General features: G+C 26.2%; 2 protein-coding genes across 2 annotated transcripts; both read left to right on the forward strand.

The window, feature by feature from the left end:
- Positions 1–87: 87 nt before the first annotated feature.
- LOC129984402 (cell cycle checkpoint protein RAD17-like) lies at positions 88–11,795 on the forward strand. Its single transcript, XM_056094281.1, has 16 exons — positions 88–341; positions 1,730–1,813; positions 3,471–3,609; positions 4,143–4,270; positions 4,368–4,420; positions 4,780–4,905; positions 5,823–5,886; positions 5,966–6,077; positions 6,403–6,534; positions 8,022–8,107; positions 8,199–8,345; positions 9,505–9,636; positions 9,728–9,767; positions 9,874–9,954; positions 10,052–10,106; positions 11,556–11,795. The coding sequence occupies exons 1-16, from the start codon at positions 228–230 to the stop codon at positions 11,713–11,715; spliced, it is 1,653 nt and encodes a 550-aa protein (XP_055950256.1). The 5' UTR covers positions 88–227; the 3' UTR covers positions 11,716–11,795.
- Positions 11,796–18,464: 6,669 nt separating this feature from the next.
- On the forward strand, positions 18,465–21,169 carry LOC129985342 (cysteine-rich protein 2-binding protein-like). The gene has a single exon (XM_056095330.1). It carries the CDS (start codon positions 18,589–18,591, stop codon positions 20,719–20,721), a length of 2,133 nt encoding a protein of 710 aa, XP_055951305.1. The 5' UTR covers positions 18,465–18,588; the 3' UTR covers positions 20,722–21,169.
- The last annotated feature ends 767 nt before the right edge of the window (positions 21,170–21,936 follow it).

The raw sequence follows: 21,936 nt of genomic DNA on the forward strand, positions 1-21,936 counted from the left end.
CAAAATGTGTTGAACAAAGCGTATAAAAATATTATATGTTATATTAAGGAATTAACAATGGCAACGATAATAAATGAAAGTAAATAAACAGCCGGTCAGTTTGAGTTTTGAAATTAATACTTTAGTAAAACTTTCTATCATAACATAATTTCCCATATGATTTAATATTATTATTTTTATTGTTTCCAAATAAAATTATCTTTCTTTGTCAAGAAGGTAGTCTTTGAATGGCCAAGAAAGGTGTATCGTTGAAAAGAAAACATTCCAACTTTTTTAACGAAAAGAAACGTTCTTCAAAAGAGTTTATTCCATGGATTGAAGAATTTGCGCCTTTAACTATTGTAAATATAATTCTCATTCATATGCTTCATGTACAACGAATTTTGTTTTAATAATTTCATTCTCATAATTTCAAAATTGTCTATTTTTATAAGTAGGAATGTTGCTGTTAATTATTTAATGTTATTCAATTCTATTTAATACTCTTAAACATAATAAAAAGTATTCAAAGATATTTGTATTGATTGCCTTTTTTATACTGCTGCTTTTATTTGTGTTTAATAAGCGTGTGAAACAGCAGCAAACTAAAAGAGGACAGTACATAAAATTTCAGAAATAAAATTCGAATCTAAAATTTTAAAATTGTAGCTGCTATTAAAAACTGCTATTCAAATTGTTTAAATGATTTAATAGGCCATTTTCGCTGATAAGGCATATAAATATTTTATATACGTTATTTATTTATTTCCACTTTTTTTTTTTTTTTCTCCTCCTCCAGTGCTACTCACTACACTTTTGTGGTAAAATTTTGATGTAGATAATTTTTGAAATCTTAAAACAGTTTTACTTGGAATTGTTTTTCCTTTTTACATTTATCAAGTAAATATTTCAAAATACTGTTTATTTTTCTTTCAGAATTCATGTTCTCTGAAAACATTTGCTTGCTTATAACTATTTGATTGAAGCTTAATTGAAAACGTTTTAAATCTTTAAATTTGTTAAATCATGAAAAAAAAAAAATACATTGTTATAGATTAACTTGTCAGAGACAACTTAGGTATAGGGATGAGAAGTTATCTGAAACAATAAGCAGGTTCTTGCTTATTTGAAGGATACAATATTAGCGTTCTTGCTCTCTGGGCCTAATCCCATTTATAGGTCATATCTTTATGTAAGAGATTATTGAAAGAATTTATTATTTCTGATAAAAGAGGCTATTTTCAATCAACTGAACAATCTATTGTTATTTGTTTTGACAACTTATAATGAAAATCACCCTGGAAATTATGACAAGGTAAACTTAATTCTTAGAGGTTAGGGCATGGTCAAAGATTTAATTCAAAGGATTTTAATAGTATTAAGAATTTCTTGTTGAAAAATTTGGCATTTTTGATTATTAGCAACATTTGAACTTTGTGTGATAATTTAACTTAAAAATAATGAACATTTTTAGCAAATATCAAACACTTATGGCAATTTTATTTTATTTTTATTTATGAAATATATTTTATTAATGTAAATGTTCATTTTTTAATATCTGTAATTAAGATTATTATCACTTAAGTAGAGAAGAAACTTTTTAGTGTAAATATAACTGTAGGATTCAGATTATTAACCAGATAGTAAATTTTCATTGAATTCTGGGTATAATTAAGTGAAGTTACTTAATTGTGAAGCACTTAATTTTTTAAAAATTAATGTGTTTTTTTTATATATATATTTATTGTAGCAAGATCTTGCAGTTCACAAAAAGAAGATATCAGAAGTTCAGTCATGGTTTCAAAATTTCTTTTCTTTTAGTGGACAAGGAAAAGTAAGTAATAATAATTTCACTATTTGAAAATTGTGCTAAATGGTCATAAAATTAATCTATCATATAAGTTTGCCAATAAGTAATAATATGTTTGTTATGTATATAATATTTATTTTATATCTTATATCACATAAATATAATTATATTTTAATATAAATTAATTGTAATATATTTTAAAGAATTATACTATTTTTACCTTAGATCTCTTAATTCTATCTCTCAATTAGAGCTGTTTAAAATTTAACTTAGGTTCAAGCAAAACATAAAAAATAGGATTTGTCTATCAAAATATAATATTCATATTTGATTACTATAATTTGTGTTGAATTAAAGTTGTTTATATATAACAACAACTTTTTTTAAGCTACAATTTAACTTTTTCCTCACTATATTTATCATAAGGTTTTTATCTATAAATATATTAAAGCATGTGATATATATTTAAATGTGAGAAAAACATTTAGTTTAAATATTTACAAACAAATAATGAAGCTTTGCATCCATTTCTGGAATCCAATGATGCATTGCATATTACAAAAAAAGTTTTAAATAATAATCAATAAATTGCAATTTACAACAGAAACATAACCACAAATGGGCAAACGTGTTATTGGAAAATATGATAAGTGAGTTCATAGAGATAGTAGGTCCTAATGATATTAGTACAACTCGATTTTTCTAATTCTCTTGACTTGCTACTGTGAACTTCAAAGATCATAAGGTTTCGAACAATACTAGTATTACAATATTCTGAACAATAATAGTGCACATGTAATTTTTAATGTTTCCAAATGTACTGAAAATCATGTATATGTTGACACTGTTGAAGAATGTGCATTCTTAAAGAATCTATAAATTGTATTAAATAATCAATAAAATGTGAAATATTTCAGCAATTTGAGAAATGTACTGTTGCAATTGTAATACTGTTTTTAATTTAGATGCATCTTGATTCTTTTCAAAAACACAATGCACATTCTTCAGATCGAATTTTAAATCATATGATTTGCTTCAGTACAACTGACCAAAATAGCAATAACTTCTGTTTTCTAAAATGTTGGTGACTGTAGTTCTAAGACTTTTATGCTTAACAGCATCAATGACTTAGCTATTCATGTATGCTTAGCAAACCTTGTAAAGTCTCTGATAAAGTAATAAAATTTTGCCATTAGACAGAAAACTGCAAAACTTTCTTTTGAAGTAAATTTTCCCAGCAAAATATTTTTTTTGCCCCAATTATGTGAGAATACATCAGGCTTGAAATGGAGATCATGGATCCTTCAATAATTCTGCCACCCTGCTTGTCAATTATTGAAGTTGAAAAACCAGGATAAAGATATCCTGAAACCCATATAAGGTTTGACTATTAGTGGGAAGTAGTGAATTTGTGGCTCAGTTGCTTTAAGTCTTAATGGAATGTTATTATTAGTGTAGATTATTAATCTATTTATATAAATTTTTTAATGGATTTCATATAAATTGACATTAATTTCTATTTCAAAATAAACACAGTTACAATGAAAAAAATATGTATTTCATAATGAAGTAAAATAAAAGTATTTTTAGCACAATCCAATTAAATATTATTTATAAAAAAAAGAACATTTTATTAATTTTTCTCTTCTTTATTTATTTATCATTATACTGAAATTTACAGATATCTCCTATTCTGTTACTTACTGGACCTCCTGGAGTTGGGAAGACTGCTACTGTGAAAGCTGTATGCCAATCTCTGAATGCTGAATTGTTTATATGGTCTAATACGCATCAAGAAAAGCAGTGGAGATCTCGTGATGGTATTTTCATAGTTTTGATGCTCATTTTCATTGTATCATTTTCATACACAAATATTGCTTCATCAATACATAATTATGCCACTATTAATGCTAAACTTTTCATTGAATGGTTTTTTTTTCATATAATAGTTTTTAATTATAAGTGTACTAATTAAGTGTAATTTGCTTGAAAATTAAACAGCTACTTTAATTTACCTTTTTATCTCTCTATTATATTGATTATTATTTTCTGACATCATTTATTACTGAAGATATTTTAATTGTTTTAGAACATTATTTAAGAAAGAAAATTAATTTTCCTTCATTGTTATTAATGAAAATATTTATTATTATCTTGATAAAAAAATTAACTTATTATATATAATTTTTTGAATCTAAAAACTGTCCTGTAATGTATTTCTTTTAATAAGTAATGATAATATATTTTTTAGAGAAACCATATTTTTACAAATTTAATTATTTAAATTTAAATGGGTAGTGTTTTAGATGAATTTTTTCTATTAATATACCCTTTTGTTTGTTTATTTTTATAGAAGAATTTATCAAAATCAAGAATGATTTTATGGAAGGAGAAACTCAGACTGCATCTTTTAACAGATTTCTCCTTCATTCTGCAAAGTACTCCCTATATTCTAATTGTAAAAGAGTTATCTTAGTTGAGGTAATATATTTAAATATTTGAAAAATCTTGCAAAAACTAATTTTGTGTTTATATGCATTTTTTGTATTTATGTGATATTTATTTAATTACTCTACAGGAATTCCCAAATGCACTTATTCGGAACCCTGGTGAATTTCATTTGATTATGAAGTAAGTTTATTCTTACATTTTTTTTAAAAACGCTTTTCAAACAGCTCTATTATTGAAAAATTTTAATGCATAGTAGAATAATTTAAATAGTAATAAAAAAGTAACATTTGTATTATGCGTTTCTTTTATTTTATCTATTTCTTAAATGTTTTAAAGAACATTCTCTAGATTTATATCTAATAAATCACATCTGATAATTTTTTTAAAATTTGAATGTATTTGCTCTATTTTTGCTTTATAATTTTTTATGTATATGTATATACAAGAAATGTTTTCTATTCATTTCAAAAAGTGAATCTATTTATGTGTGGAAATATAGTTAGATGTATTTTACTCATATATATTTATTTGAATGCTAGGAAATTTTATCTGAATGGAAAATATCCTTCTGTATTCATAATCAGTGATAATACAAAAGGTGATAGTGAAGAAAATCGGTTATTTCCAAAGGATCTACAAGCATCTCTTAAAATTACTAATATAAGGTATAATTTCAAGCCTTTAATTTTATTTTCTGTGATTAATCTAAGAATATCAATTAATAATAGTATATATATTAAGAATAGTAATCAGTTTTACATCTTAATTTTTTTAAATTCATAATATTCTCTGCTGTTTATTATTAAATTTTAGCTTTTATGTATTTTCATAGAAGTTAAAAGTTTGCTTGTTTTTAATTGTTATTGTCACTATTTTGTTATTTAAATTTGCCGCAAAATAGTATTTGTTTTTATTTCACAGAACTTTTGCTCTTCAAAAATATATTCCCATGAATAAATTCTTTAAAAAAAAAATTTTGTTAAACTTTTGTTTGATTTCAGTTATTTTGAATATATATATTCCAAATTAAAATATATATAATATATATATTCCAAATGGAATTCCAAATTAAAACCTATTTCCGAAACAATCTAAAATTAAAATTATTTCCTTCCTTTTTAATTAATTTTTCCTTAATTATATTTCTCCCTTTTTGTTTTAATAATTGGTTGGAAGAGGTCTTGTATAGTTTGTATTATGTTATTGTATTTTTCGCTTAAAGGTGGAGATTGTATTCTTTTGTGATTTATTGTGTTATTTTTGTATAAAATAATGTATCTCTTAGGCCTTAATTTCAGGGGATTTTTGGGTCACAAGGGGTCAATATTGTTGGACTAGTAATCTGATCCCTTATAGAAAAAATCCCTGGTTTTGAATCCTTGCCTGAGGAATGCCCTTGAGAAAATATTCAGGCTGGATTCTTTTTATTTTGGTTTCATTTTGTTTCTATTTCTCCTTTTTACTTTATTAACTTGATATTTATTACTAATTAGGTTATATATATATATATATACACTCTTTTGAATTAATAAGTGTGCAAATTTTAAATGTGTGGAAATTTATGTAAAAATTGATTTTCTAGCTTTAACCCAATTGCACCAACTATGCTGATGAAAGTATTAACTACAATTAATAATTCTTCAAAGGTATTAAACTACTGTTAATTCAATATTTAAATTTCTTTATGAATTTTTGCTTATTAAATTAATATATATTTCATTTTAGTTGGATTCTGGTTGTGTAAAATTGAACAAATCTCAACTGGACAGTATTGCATCTGATAGCAATGGGGATATCAGAAATGCAATCAATACCATGCAATTTTTGTGCATGACTCGTAAGTTTTCATTATGTTTTTGCTTATTATTTGCTTAAGATTTCATATAAAAAAAACATTTGAAATTTAAATTATAATTTGGAAATTGTATGCTCCCAAATTATATTTTAAAAACTATAATTTTTGAGCAATTGCTCATTATTTTTTTTTTCATTGCATAAGCTTATGTTTAAAGTCTCTAAATCTCAATTATATTTACTAATTTAATATATCAATCTGAAATTATTATAATTCAGATACTTTTCTTGAACACAAATAAACTAGACTTTTTATAGCATTTTATAAACATTTTATAGTTAATATTAATTCTACTTTTGTATTTTAGAATCTGCAAAACCTAAATCATCTCATAAGAATGATGCTTCATCCAAGACTAAAGAATCAGAAGAGTGTAGCTCTAAAAGAGATTCATCACTTTTCTTGTTTCATGCATTAGGCAAAATCTTGTACTGTAAACGTAAGGACATTCCCTTCATTACTTATTTTTTTTTCTTGTTCTTTGTATTTTAGCTTTTGATATTTCTTTTTGTTGAAAGAAAATAATTTATTTGCTGAGAAATTCGACTTATAGGAATATTTACATGCTAGATTTTCTTAAGTGTATAAAGCGTTCATTGTATTATGTTTGCATATTCTATGTGTGTCACAAAATGTATTGATGTATTTAAAATTTATATAAAATTTTTTCTTTCAGTAGAAAGTTTTGTTAACCTAAGTACATTCTCAATTTTCTGAGTTTAAATTAGGATTTAAGAAGTCCGCTCTCTTACTATTGAAAATATTATGTAACTCAAAACTGATGAAATGATAGAAGATGACAAATATTTGGTGTATAATAGAATTTTTTTTTAAATTAAAAGTAAGTTTTTAAATTATGAAAATTTGGAATAAAAATAGTGTAAAAATTAAACAGACATTGAAAACAAACTAACAAAAGACACTTGAATTTTAAAATGGCATAAAGATAATTTCCTGTAGATTATATGATATCACTGAGATCTTATAAGTAGATATCAATTTATGAAATCAGAAAATCACAGTGACAAATCATAAGTGAATTATTTTGGATTGTTGCAAGGAGATTTTTTTTGAAGCCAATTATAAATATTTGGTTGCATAAAATATTTACTCAATTGTTTTATGTTCATATATTAAAAAGAATATCTTTCTGTGGGAACCAAAAAAATACTCCTAGTTTATTTTAACAGCAATGATTGCAATCTCATTAGATGGAAGACAATAAAATAAAAGTGCAAATTTTTATGTGGGAATTATAAAATAACATTTTGAAATTATTTGATAAAAGTTATTGCAAATAAAAGTGATAATTGTTACTAATATAAAATATTATTATGATATATGTACACATACATAATATATATAAGTTCATGCATGCATTTTGAAATAATTTTTTGAATTGAAAAAAATGTAGTTTTGAATGTTTCTACAATATTAAATTTTAGTTCAAAACTTACTTTGAATTCTAATTTTTAAACATTAAAAAAAAATGAATTGCTTTTAATTTGTGTTTTGGAAACATTGGTTAAATCCTGAGAATTGCATCGTTTATTTCTTCTTCGCTAACAAATGAAAGTTCTCTTTGATCAGCAAGATATACTAGATAAGAGTAACTACTAGCAAGATATACAAGATAACTAGTGTTTGCTTTATTGATTTATGCTTGTTGATACTGTCTACAAATACTAAAATTTCTAACTCAGCATTAATCTGTACTATCAATGTTCATGAGTGTTTTATAGTCTGTCATAATTATTATTTTTATAATTTATCTTTGAATTTAATTTTAAAATCATTTGCTTATTTTAAAATAAAATTTGAGATTAGTAATTACTAAACATCTTATGAATCTTTGATTTAAAAAAAATAAAATTTCAGTACATACAACCATATTTTCTTTGTTTTTAAATATTATTCTTTTTTCAGGAGATCCTGCACTGAAATCAGAAACTGATATATTACCCGCTACTATGAAATCATTAGAAAGGGATCCTCTTATCTCAAATCCTGAAGTTAGTTTAATTATGAATTTCTTATTTCTCTGAATTCAATAAATGTTTTAAGTGAAAGAAAATACACTTTAATACTCTTTTTATTTTTTAGGAGGTTTATGAAAAAACATCCATATCAGCTGATGCTTTTATGCTATTTCTTCAGGAGAATTATCTATCATTTGTAGAGGATATTAAAATTGTTTCTGAAAGTTCAGCATGGTTAAGTGAAGCTGATGTATTTTCGGCTTATTGGAATGTATGAATTTTTTGCATATTTATTTACAAAGCTATGTATTTATTTATTTCCCTGCATGTTATTATACTGGGGGTATATAAAAAAGTAAATTCTCCTTGGACTGTAAATGTAATGAAGACATTATAAACATAATGATGTTTCATTAAGCCGTTTTTCAGCACATTCACCTTGAACTTGAAATATTTGTTATAGTATTAGATCAGCTTTTGTATTCTTATGTTGTAGAATTCTTTGAATTGGAATTGGAAGCAGTAAATGGCAGCTGAATTCACCCTTTTGTCTCTGAAAATGTTAACCAAACAGGAATTTCATTAGATATAAGAGCAAATGATAATTGCTTAAAACAAATTCAGAGCTGTAGTGTGGTTAATAAAACATCTTTCAATGGAATTTGCATGAAATATGTATTATTTGATATTTTGGAAAGCAATATCAGAGAAAAAGATTAATATTTGTATTGAGAATCCTGCATATCTCTTTCTGAATAATCTGCAACAATTGTTGCTATGTTTGTAACAGTCAACATTCACCATATCATTTCTGACCAATAAGTCATTGATCAGAATGCCTTTTTCACTCAGACTACTGTGTATAAAAATATCCATGCTGAAACAGTGGACTTAAATAATGCCCAGAAAATTAAAATGTCAATTCTGCATCATATTTTGCTTAATTTCTGTTATAAAAGCCATAATTCATATTTTTATACCTGGGATGATTTTGTTTTGGAACTATCATTGCTATAGTATTGTAGAAGTGTCATTGCTAATTGAATGTGTAGCGGTTTGTTATGAGAAAGGATAGAACCTGGGACCTTTTGGTTCACTTCAGAGTAACATGACCACAATACAAAAGCAATTGCCCGTGTAGCGTAGCTGTTAACTAGCTTTTAAGCCACCCCCCATTTAGTATTAATATAAATAATTTTTTCATGTAATTTGTATTGATTGACAAAAATTTATTATTAGAATTTAAAAAGTTATGTTGACACACTTAATGAATCTGAATTTGACTATTAATAATTTTCAATATATATGTTTAATTTATTGCATTAAATAATATCAATCCATGGACTTCTTCATTTTTCATTTTATAATATGTAGTACATTTTTACAAAAGATTAATAAAAGTATTAAAATATTTTTTAATCAATATTTAGGGTCAAGATACCTTAAATGATTATGCTGTGTCTTTGGCATCTCGTGGACTAATGTTCAACATGGTTTCTAATAGTTTGGGTAGACGGTGGAGACCTCTACATAAGCCCCAGTTTTATGAAAATAATAAGAGAGTAAGTTTCTTAATTTGCCTATGGCAGAACTTATTTTTGTTTCACTAAAGAATCTACCATTTGATTTAAAATTCTTTCTTTCACTTTTCAGAAAAATCATTTGACAAATACTTTGAAGCACACATTTAAAGGTTAGTTAATGAAAGAATGATCTTATTGTTATTATTTTTTATATGTAGTATAATTTTACTTTTTTTTTATATGATTTCTGTTGAAATAAATACTGATATCTTCTAGGAAATAGCCTTAGTTTGCGAGAAGTTCAAATTGATCTAGTGCCTTTTATTCCAAAACTTTACTCAAAGAGTTTTAATACAAGTATGTAACATTTCTTGCTAAATTTATTATAAAAATTAGCATTTCTAATCAAGTGAACAATCATAATCTAGTTTATTAATAACATGTTTAATTCTAGGCCAAATAAATTTAGCTAAAGAAATAGGAGAAATGAATGTGAAAAAAATCTCAAGGTAACTTTAATAATTTTTTTTATTGAGATGTTATTTATGTAATTTTAATGTATTTTGTATTTTGATAACATATAAATAAATCACAATAGCATTTTGGGTGTTTTTGTATTTTCTTTAAAATATATTCTTTTGTATGATAAATTTTTGTCTGAATTTCTTTGTATTGGATTATTTTTATTTTCCTCCAGTGTTAATAAACTTGTTATGTTCTGGTCATTAATTAGATTAAAATTTCTGATTTTAAAATTAACATGTAATGCAGCATATTAATATCAAAACACAATGAAAGAATGAATTTTTGTAATTTCAAATAATTTGCTTTAATATAGCATGAGTAACTATAGTAAATTGGCAGTTATTGGGAAAAGTTTAGAGATTTATCATTATATCCAATTTATAATCCTGTATATGATCCTAATATACTTAAAAGTAGATGGCATATTGGAGCAAAGTTTGGTTTTAAACACTGTTAATTGATAATCATTTAATGAAACTCCATATTTGATTTTTTTTTCTGTTTATGAATGCTTTTTTTTATAGGCATAAGAGGTTTAAACAGCATTTAGTCATTCACTTGCTTGGTATTGTTCCTTGTAGTTTTTTTTTTTTTAAATATATTGCCAATTTAAGTTGCCAATGATTATAAACTATGTCAAAAACTGGATGGTTTTTCTAAAGAAATAGCCCAATCTTATTGTTATTTTTAATTTGTCACAGTCATTAAAAACTTCTTACTATAGTGATCTTCCTTTGCTAATAAACCACAAAGAAAGTGAAAATTCAATTCAATTTGAATTGTCAATCAAATTTCTGCATTCAGTAAAATTTATTAATTTAATATATATATATAAATAAGTGAAATATCTGAGTGAAAAAGAAAAGATTAAATAGAGTTAACATTAAAAGTAATTATTAATTTTACTGTCAAATCGAATTTACTTGCCAAAAAGAGGAAAAAAGTCATTATGTAATAGGGTAAAGAATTCAAGGCAGTAATATTTATACCAGAAGGTACATTTTATCCTCACTACAGTTTTCATTTATTACTCCAAGGTTTTCCATAGATTTATCTAAAATATACATTTCAAAAAAGATGATGAACCCAAATCCTCTATTGCTTTTTTTTGGTAGTTATATCACAAGCTTCATTTTGCTGTTTTATTTTCTATATCATATGTATAAATTAATTTGTAAAAGATTATAGAGCAAGGATCAAACATGGACATATAGTAGCAAATATGCAGCTAAAAATTTAAGGTAAATTACACAAAATTACACAGCATAAAAAGGTTCTTTTTTTATTTTTATACTGTACAATTTTTAATTTTAGATTTTATCAACTGTTCTTGTTTTCGTAATTTCTTAATATATTTTTTCCATACAAATAACAGTTTTCAAATTATTATTGCAGTTTTTATTTTATTAATTTTTTTTTTATTTTCATCAAAGACCAGTCTATAATGCTTTGGATGAAAAAGATTGTTTCCAGTTGGATACAAATGAATTAGAAGATATTGTAACTGATTCTCAGATTGAGCAAAAAGGCCTTGAAATTCCAGATATTCAAATTTCTGATGAAGAGATAATCATAGAGGAATATGACTTTTAAAAGAACTTTTATTCTTGTACATTTCTCTTGTATATAATTATTGTCTATTTTATGTTCTGTGACAGAAATTAATGTTTCTATCAATAAAATAAAACAATAAAAATTTATATTTTGAAAATCTACTTTTTGGTAATGAAGGAATTTTATGCATTTTTTAAAAACGATCTTGAATTATTATTTTTTTTTCTTATTTTTTCAAATGGCATCTATTTCAGTATTTTTTTTTTTTTAAGCTTTTTAGATAAATTCTATTATTATTATGAATTTTTTTCGAAGAATGGGCATTTTGATTCGCATTAAAAAAGTAATGAAAGTAAATTCATTGATATAAAACTTCTGCATTCTGTGTATAAGTAGAAATTATCTAGGCCAACCTTATAAGACTATTTTATAAATATTAATTTATAATTAAAAGAACAATAATCTTTACTATAAATGAAAACAAGAAAATAAATAATAATTACGGCTGCTATGAAGTTCTCATCGACATATAAGATTGGGTTTCTTCAAAATTAGCTCATAATTTTACAGAATATTCTAATCTGTGCGATTAATTACATTTTGAAAAAGTTTTTAATATTAATCTGCTATTTATAAATTCATATAAATTTTTTGTGATACTAAATTTTGTTTTATTAAGTAGATTTTTTTTATTGCCACTTAGAAGAAAAATATCTATTGCAAAGGTATTCTTTCTTCATTTATTCTTTACTTTCTTGTATTGCTGTTTCATTAAATGCCACTTTATGATTTTAATCCTCCATTTCTCTGGCAATCCAACAGTTAAAGAAGTTTGGTATATATAATATTATTTATATTGTGATACATAATTTATGACAAAAAAAATCATGTATAAATTTAACTGAACTCATTGAGTGAATTTCCATTTAACTGGAATCCTTTAAGTTCTTTCTAATCGTATGAAAGTGTAATTTAAACATTTGCTTGAATTGTAGCACTGAGTTAAATTTTCGTATCTCTTGAATTTTTGTTGTTTAAAAAGAATTTGGACAAAAGGTTCATACTTTGAATTTTATAATTTCGACATTTCATTTCACTGTTTTGCAGTTACTTTTGTATTGATTCTGTCTGTCTAATTAAAAAACAAACAAACATTATTTCATTTATAGACAAATGAAATTCATTTGAAAAAAAAAATGAACGGATAAAAAGTTTTTTTGACTATTAACAAATTTTATTTTATATACTGGGAAACAATCTTAAGATAAATATATTTTAATCAGAAAAGAAAAAAGTTTTTTGATTTTATATTGTACATCTTGTATCATAAACACTGTTATTTTAATAATACTGTATATTATGTTGTGGAAATATTGTTTTATTTCCATTAAAATAATTATGCATGTTAAAATTTAATATGATGTAAAGTAGACTCACAGTAATCTCTCAGCTATTAAACCAGAGGACTTCTGAACTAACAAAAATGCTTAATAAGTTTAGAAAATTTATAAAGTAAACAAATTTTGATAGCAAACCTATATTTATTGCTTAAATCTTACAAAATGCATTAAATTAGTGTAAAGAAAGGTTATACCATATACAATAATTATTACAAAATATAATTCAAAATACTATTGTTTATGTTATGCCAAGGTCTGATAATTGCATGCAGTGACTTGTGTTTTGCTTTTAATCTTCCCTTTTCACCCGCTTACAAATGCAAGACTGCAAAACTGTTGAATTGATTGGCACCAGATTATTGAGAGCCTACTATATCTATTTATTCAAATTCAATTATTTTATGGAATTACAGTTTTTTTAATGGTATCACTGTCTGCTATATATATATTAATTGTTACAGCCATTAATAACATAAGTTAATTGTATTGGAAGATGTGGTATTTCGCTGTATTCAATTAGTAGCCCTAATAGAGTGTAATCTTAATGTTCTATGTATTGATGTAATTGTAGAGAATGTATTATTCAATACTAAATAATCTGTATAATTTTATTTGATTTAAAAAGAAGATTATTTAATTTCCTGGAATCATAAGCTGCATCAAGTGCACCTTATATTATACCTAATCAGAAATTGCTTGAATCATTTTTTATGTATTGCTAAATTGAATTATCACTGGCTATAAATCATTGCACCTTTTCTTTTAACTTTTAAATATATTTTTTAAGTAGGAAGTTTCGGAATAATTTAAATTTGTATCATTGATTATTTTTAAACTTAATAGTAAGGATTTTTTTTTTTTTTACAATAAATAAACATCCACCAAAAAATAATTTTAATATTTTTTGTGCTTTGTTTTTAAATAAGCAATTAAAAATTACCAAAATTGGCTGTTAATTACTTACTGATTATCATTTGAAGAATTTTGCTACGATTTTGTTGTTTTTTTCCTCAAAATAGTGCACATAGTTTCTGCAAGTTTATTTCTGAATGATTGATTGTTAGTTTGTATTGAATTATACAGACATTAACAAATTTCAGTTGCACCTGCATATTTTCTAATTAAACTGTTTTGAAAGATATTTAAGCTAAAGTAATATTTTTTTATTTATATGTCTTACTTTTGAAATAAAGTAATTGATTTAATTATTTTTCTTTAAATTGTTAATATTTTGTTTTCATTACATTACTTCTATTAATTATAATAGAAGTAAAAATTTTTATTTTAATTGTAATGTAAAATATATTTTAATATTACATAAAAATTGAAATTTTATATTTATTTATTTATTGAAGTTATTTATATATTTTATTTAGTTACCCTTATTGCATAGTATTCCTAGAGATGTTTTATGCATCAAACTGACTAATCAGTATGAAACAATGACAGTGTATCAAAATAATTCCTTGTATGCTGACATGCCTACCTACTTATTAAGCATTTGGAGATATTCTAACAAATGAAATATCCTTTCTTTTGGTATCAACTGAAAAAGGGACATATTTAGATTTTGATTTGAAAGTACGAATTTGCATCCTCGAGATCTTACATACTGCATGACAGTAAGCCAATTATTTAGTGCCAATAGCAAAGATTTCATTGAGGCAATCAATGAATATGAAAATGTAGGCAAAGTTTCATCTTGATTATCAAATAATATTTTGCGACAGACTGTTGCTTCATTCATATTGTTATCAACTAGTATGCAATTGTCATAAATATTACATAAGCTTATTCTTCAAATTCTTAAAAACTGGGTGCAATTTTGATTTTAAAATCGTAATGTGTAAAATCTTTTATTTAGATACATATTATTGCATCATACTGTCAGTTTAATTTTGAACAGTAAACGGCCCTTATGTTCAACAGTGTAACTAACATTAATGATGTGCATGAAATAATACAATTCCCCCTCCATCTTATCTAACAGAAAAAAGTGAAGCAAAAATACTAATTTTACTGTTTTTTCCAAACTCAAGTTGCCACAAAGCCAGTTTATTTATTTATAAATTAAAATATTGTCAAAAAACTAATTATGTGTATATCTACTTGTGTGTTTGAAAAAAAATCTGTATTTTTATTTCTCTCTATATGTATAATTATTAAACTTATTAAAAGTTAATTTGTTTAGAAAAATAGATTTTAGATAATCTGAATTCTCAGTATATAGGGTCATTTAGACCTAATTAGCCAAACAAAAGTGGGACCTATGTGGATCATTATTGTGGCAATCCTGTCGTACTTCTTTACGTTTCCAGATTATGGCGAACCAATTGATTATGCCACAAAATGTAAAAAAATCGTAGTTGAAAATATTTTTGAGAAACCTATTTGTAAAATAAGCATATATATATATAAACACCATTTTTATGATATTTGGATTTAAAATCGAGCTGTAAGTACTGAAACCTTTGCAAAATCAAATTGTCGCCAAGATCTTTTAATGTTGAATACTGCAAATATCTTTTTAGTTGCAATATGCCAACTTTACCAAAATCTTTTTAATCCCACCAGCTTTCAATTGGGTATTTTGTTTGCAATGCATCAATGATGTCGGTATTCGTCTAAAAACAACACTCGTGAGCAACTGTCTTCGCTCCTGATTTTAATTTTTTGTCCACCTTAAGCCTTCTGTTTTAATTAAGTCTAAAAAGACAAGATTAAAGCCAAATAAGTAGGATTTTTATTAAGGTATAAATACAAGGGAAAGAAGCCGAAGTATATCTTTGTATTCGAAAAAGTTTCATATTGCCATATTTGTATTCATTCCATTTATTAACCATACTTTCATTTGTTGTCTTGCCAAAGAATGTCTTTTTCGAGGACTACCGATTCTTTTATGTTACAAACGAAAGTCTAAATTTCTCATGAACTAGAAAATTGATATAATTTATTGAAGGCACATTCGTAAAGTGATGGAAAGGACAAGTTTGGGTAAATTCGACACATTGCAACTAGAACGATATTTGCATTATTCAAAATTAAAAGATTTTGGCGACAATTTGATTTTACATTTCGTCAAGGTTTTAGCATTTGTAACTCGATTGATTCCTGATGAAAATAGTGTTATCTTATAGGATTTTGCTTGCTTTTTCAAAATATGGGCAGGTTTATCGGAAAGTTTTAAAATCAAAAATTTTTACCAATTGGTAGCATAATAATTTTACCCGTCATAACTTGCAAGCGGTAAGAGATAGGACAAGACTACTATAGTGCTTTATGATCCACATTGTCTCTTCTATTACCCTTTTCCATTTAGTAGATTAAGTCTATCTCATCCTGCATATAAGAAATATCAAATTAATGTTCGAAAATTTGTAGGATTCGAATGGATTCAGGTTGAAATATATTTAGGTGTTCTCAAACTTTCTTGGTTTGTCGGACCATTTATACTTTTTGAAGATATAAGCAGAAACTGATGGAATGGATGTGGATTTTAGGATTGTGACTGCATAAGAACATTTCAAAATGTGGTATGCTCCATATTTCAACATCAACCTGAGAAGTGCCGGAGCTTAGGATGCATGTGAGACTTTAAGAACATTCTGCTCTTTGTCATATTTAACGAGCCCTGTATTTATAGATTTTATTTATTTTCAGAGCATTAGGATTTTTTAACTCATTATCCTCTGAGTCTGAATTTGTTATGACAGACCTATTCATAAGAGTAAAAAGTGGCAATAGACTGGAATTAGTTTACTTTTGTAAAGAGAAACAGCTAAGTACAATTTTCTATGGTTAATCTAAAATCCGCAAAATTTTGTATACATGCCCCTATTGTGTACCAAAGTAATGCGACATCTAAATAAATAATGAACTATATTTATTTAAGAGAATGGAATAACAGATTTTTTTAAAAATTATTTAAGATATGGAAATTTTTAGTTTTAACTAATAACCAAGCACATGTCATCGCCTTCACCTTGTCTTTCCCTGAAAAATATTTTTAATATAGCTGTGAAATTAAGAGGTAGCTAATATTTTGCTTTTCCAGCTGAGTATGGTAAAACTGCATAAAAATTCTCGATGTTAGCTTGGCAGCATTGAACCAGTTCCAGTCTGTTGACAACAAACCATTATTTTTAGGTTAATAATATAGTTTGAGAAAATGTCACGGAAGTTTTTTTTTCCCTGTTAAATTTCGAGAAAACAGTTATATCTCGAAACGTGTCAGTTATTCGTTTTTTAAAGTTTATTTATTATAATAATAAAATAATCTGTCGTCCTGTAAAGGAAAGACAGTTGTGTTTTTTAAAACTAAACTATTATAAAATGACATCATGTTGATTTTCAAAATGTATTCTACAATTTGCCTGCGTGAAATTAAAGTTCCATCGGATCTCTTTTAGGGATGGCGAATATTTTACGAGCGGTTATTACGTAAACAATATCAAAAAGTCACAAATACCAGTGATCAATACTTTTCAAAGTGCGGTGTGATTCAAATCCTTGATACCATCTTTCTGGTTATATTTCGATTACAGGTTTTGGATCACGATAAAAAGTAACAATCGATACGATATCACTGAAATTTGCCGGAGTGGTGACTTCACTGGAATGTAATAATCGATACGATCTGTCCAATGGAAGCTCTCGAACAAAACAGAAAAGGAGAAATCTGTGAATGGATTGAAAAGTGAACGGACCGGTTAATGGAATTACCGTATCATTGAATTGCATGTCACTGTAATTTATCGGAGTGGTGACTTCACCGGAAAGTGTGAGGCTTCACTGGAAAGTGCAAACCACCGCTCCACTTTATGGGAGGGACGTTGACTTTCCGATATTCGCATTTGACGATGCACTATTCCATACAGATCATTTTTAATTGCTTATGACATGATTGACTTTGATTGCATATATTCTGTTTACTGCTGGCGCCATCTATAAGTAGAATATCGAACTAAAGCAAACATTTTAAAGAAATGACATATATTTTTAATTCACCTTTTTCAGAAAATGGTTTACTCCAATAAATAAATTAAATAAATAGTTTTGAGAAAAAAAATAAAATTTAAGAAGCAAGCTGAAATAGATAAATTAATTCAATCACACGTTACTTAAATTAGTAAATTAAGTATTAATTACAATTAATAAATTTTATATTTAATATTAAGTAATAATTTTTAATTAATAATATGATTCAAATAACAGATATTTGGAACAAATATTTAAAAATAACAATAGCAAAATTATTTGTTATTCAAAAAATCGTGGATTATGCATCTCTAATCTCTTTCTAAGCCTACTTAGCAAAAACTGTTTATGAGCTCTAGCGCGGTAAAGCTAACTAATCTGCATTGAGAACTGAACTGAAAGGATGAATAAACTAAGAAAAGTCAAACAAAACAAAGCGCATATTTTTCACCGGCAAATGTTTATTTTGTGAAGTTCGCATCCTGTTTACAGAAAGTGATTACTATGATTTGATTCTTTTCTTAGATCTATAATTATGGAAATCGAAACTACGAAATCAGATTTACATTGTTATTGTTCGACAAACGAACTTGAACATGACATGCTTACTTGTTCCTTTTGCAAGAAAAATTTCCATTTGTCATGCTTAAGAAGTGGACGTCCATCTCCCCTAGCGGGCGACATATATTTCAATTTTACATGCCAAGAATGTTCACCAAGCAATACAGAAATCATTAGTCGCATAAAAATGCACTGGTCGCTTGTAATTATGATAGCTCTGTATAATCTTCAGCTGCAAGGCGGTGGTAAGTGTGGGTATTATCGTTGGCGTGAACATATTTGTCGGTTTATTGACAAAAATTGGGCTATATTCTTTGGAGAAGATCGCAAAAAGAGTGCCACATGGCATGGAACAGTGGCTGGTGCATTGTCAAATTTTTCTAATAGATGTTTTGTGTCTGGTATGGAAGTTTTGGGTGAAACTGGTTGGTGGTCTCTTAAATCAAGCAAATTACCCTCTATTGAAGAATTGGATTCATTGGCATTGAGCAATAAAGCCAATCGTAAACGGCAGATTCAGTCAGAACCTGATAGTCCTGTTGTTGAAGGCTCTAGAAAAAAGAATCAAAACATAGTGGAAGCAGCAGTTGCATTGAAGGAGAAGAAAGCAAGTATTGCTTGTGATATTAAGCCTTCAAAGCCCAAGAAAAAACGCACTGAATCGAAAACTAAATCAATGGATGTGTCAAATTTCCCATTCAAACATAAATTGAAATTGGTTGTTTCTCATCCTGATGTTTCACCAAGTTCCTCTTATTTCCCAGATGAAAATTCAAAAAAAGGCATCCCTAAAATAATAATTAAGAAAGAAAAAGACAATTTACCAAAATACCCACCTGAAGACTTAAGTATGTGGATTAAAGAGCCATCTATGAATTTAGATCTTAATATTGAAAATGTTCCTTCTGATATATTTGACACATCAAATTCATTGGATGCCCCAGAAAATATCAACAATTTATTTGATGGAGTTTTGTCTGAGATGAATTATGAAAAATCAAATTTAAAGCAGGAATATGAAAGTGAAGATGAAAACAGCAACTCTAGTAAAACTGTAGGAACTACAAAGAAACTTCATCATCCAGATACTAGTCGCAAGAGGAAAGCTGTTACCAAAGAAGAAAGCCCAGTGAAAGAAGTAGTTATGCCTGATCCCAAATTTACCTTAATGAGCCCATATGAAGAAGAACAACTGTTGCAAAAATTAGAAAATTACTCTACTGCAATGAAAGAAAGACCTGAAATAAGGCGTCTTTATCGAAAGTTAAAGGTTAGGAAACTGAAGCGAGAAAGGAAATTACCAGTTTTTGACATAGATGTCCAGATGCGTTCTCTTAGAGGTATGGACCCACCAGATTATGTTGAACATGAAAATTTGCCTAAACCTACTACTACCGCTTCTAGTTTAAAGACTATACTTGACAGATTTCAAAGTAGTCAGTTCAGTGTGTGTGGTAAATCACAGCAACATGCATCTTTTTTCTGTCGCCTTATGGGTCTAGAAGATGAAGAACAATCTAGTATTGTCAGTCCTTACACCCAGAGAATCTTGAAACCTTTTATATTCAGGGATTATCATGTGAAACCTCTTAAAATGCAGTTATTAGGAGAAATATTAACTCGTACAAACAAGAATAATCCACAATGGGTTGCACCAAAGCAGAGCCCAGTAGATTACTGTTATGTTCGCCCTCAACATATTCCTGGTATTAATGCTTTATGCCATGAATTCTTCTGGCCTGGCATTGATATGTCAGAAAGTCTTCAATATCCAGATTTTAGTTGTGTTGCTTTATATAAAAAAGTAATTGTTGGATTTGCATTCATGGTACCGGATGTGAAATATAATGAAGCTTATATCACTTTCATATTTTGTCATCCTGAGTGGCGGAGATGTGGTATTGCAACTTTCATGCTTTATCATCTTATTCAAACATGTATGGGAAAAGATGTCACCCTGCATGTATCTGCTTCAAGTTCAGCAGTATTTTTGTATCAAAAATTTGGCTTTAAAGTTGAAGAATTTATACATGATTTTTACGATAAGTATTTGCCTCCTGATTCAAAAGAATGTCGGCATGCTTTGTTTTTAAGATTGAGTAGATAATCATGGTGCACTATATGACTGTACATTGTCAATGGTTTTAGATGTAGAAAATGTATAATACTTAATATTTATATACTTGGAAAGTATATATCTGTAAGTGGGTAATTTGTAGAATTTGTGTCAATAACATTCCTTTTCAAGTAAAAAAATATTATGGTAAACCAACTTCTTAATTATTATACACTCTATTGTGTAAGATATGCTAAAAGAAAATTATAAAAGGAGATTAAAAGTGATAAATCTGGTTGAATCTTAGTTTATTCTCAGCTTTTTTTTTTACATTACATTTCATTCATTATATCACCTTGGCAATATCTTATTTCATTTATATTTGAATATGTAAATAAATCATAATTTACATGTCTGAATATCTATGATTTGGAATTCATGCATATCTTTTTATGAGAATAGTTCTTGTAAAGTGTTTAATTTCACTTTGATTCATCATTAAAGAATAAAAATCTGATAATGATAGTTAAAAATCTTTTTTGGAGGGTAGTTAATTGAAATTATTAAGACATTTTTCTTTAATTTTTAAAAATTAGTTATTTTAAAATGCTTAATTTAAGTTACATGAAGTTTTTTCCCATTTATATTCCACTTTTGAACAGGAAAAAAAATCTTCAAAATCTTTGTAATCTCAATATTTAAAAAAAAAGAAAGAAAGAAAATAACAGTTTAATTTATAAGTAATAATAATTTCACTAGAAATTTCTGTTAAAAATTGCAGTTCAATTCAAATAAATAAAATTTTTTAAGTCTAAAAGAGTCTTATAATTAATTTTTTGATGAAATTAAACATGAGAAAAAAGCTCTTTTGAGAACAGGACTTCCGTGGTCTTCTTTATGTCTTCAAAAAATAACATTTTATTTCTCTAAATGTTTTTTCATCTTTATTTCAAGCATTTTTTTAATGAAATTTCTCATTCTCTATAAAATTTTGAACTTTATGATTTTAGTATTTCAAAAATTCCCACAATCTAATATTTTTTTGTCTTTTTAAAACTTTTACATTAAATTATCACTTTTACTAATAAAATTAATCTGATAATAATTGATATGATTTACTAGATTTTTTTTTAATTTCTCCATTCACATAAGACATGCATTAGATAATTTGGTATGTTAAAATAAGTATCATACCAGCATTCTACAATTTTTCTTTAATTTTCATCAAAGGTTATTTATTTATGTATCATTAGCAAAAATAATTCA

This window comes from Argiope bruennichi, chromosome 9 (assembly GCF_947563725.1).
Source record: "Argiope bruennichi chromosome 9, qqArgBrue1.1, whole genome shotgun sequence".
NCBI lineage: Eukaryota > Metazoa > Arthropoda > Arachnida > Araneae > Araneidae > Argiope > Argiope bruennichi.

What these genes read in the sequence shown, in the direction of transcription:
- LOC129985342 (XM_056095330.1), top strand. Translation starts at nt 18,589, where the DNA reads ATGGAAATCGAAACTACGAAATCAGATTTACATTGTTATTGTTCGACA.
- LOC129984402 (XM_056094281.1), top strand. Translation starts at nt 228, where the DNA reads ATGGCCAAGAAAGGTGTATCGTTGAAAAGAAAACATTCCAACTTTTTT. An exon ending in GAATTTCATTTGATTATGAA is followed by an intron (nt 4,421 to 4,779) that starts GTAAGTTTATTC and finishes TTTGAATGCTAG; the next exon opens with GAAATTTTATCTGAATGGAA. An exon ending in CAAAATCTTGTACTGTAAAC is followed by an intron (nt 6,535 to 8,021) that starts GTAAGGACATTC and finishes TTCTTTTTTCAG; the next exon opens with GAGATCCTGCACTGAAATCA.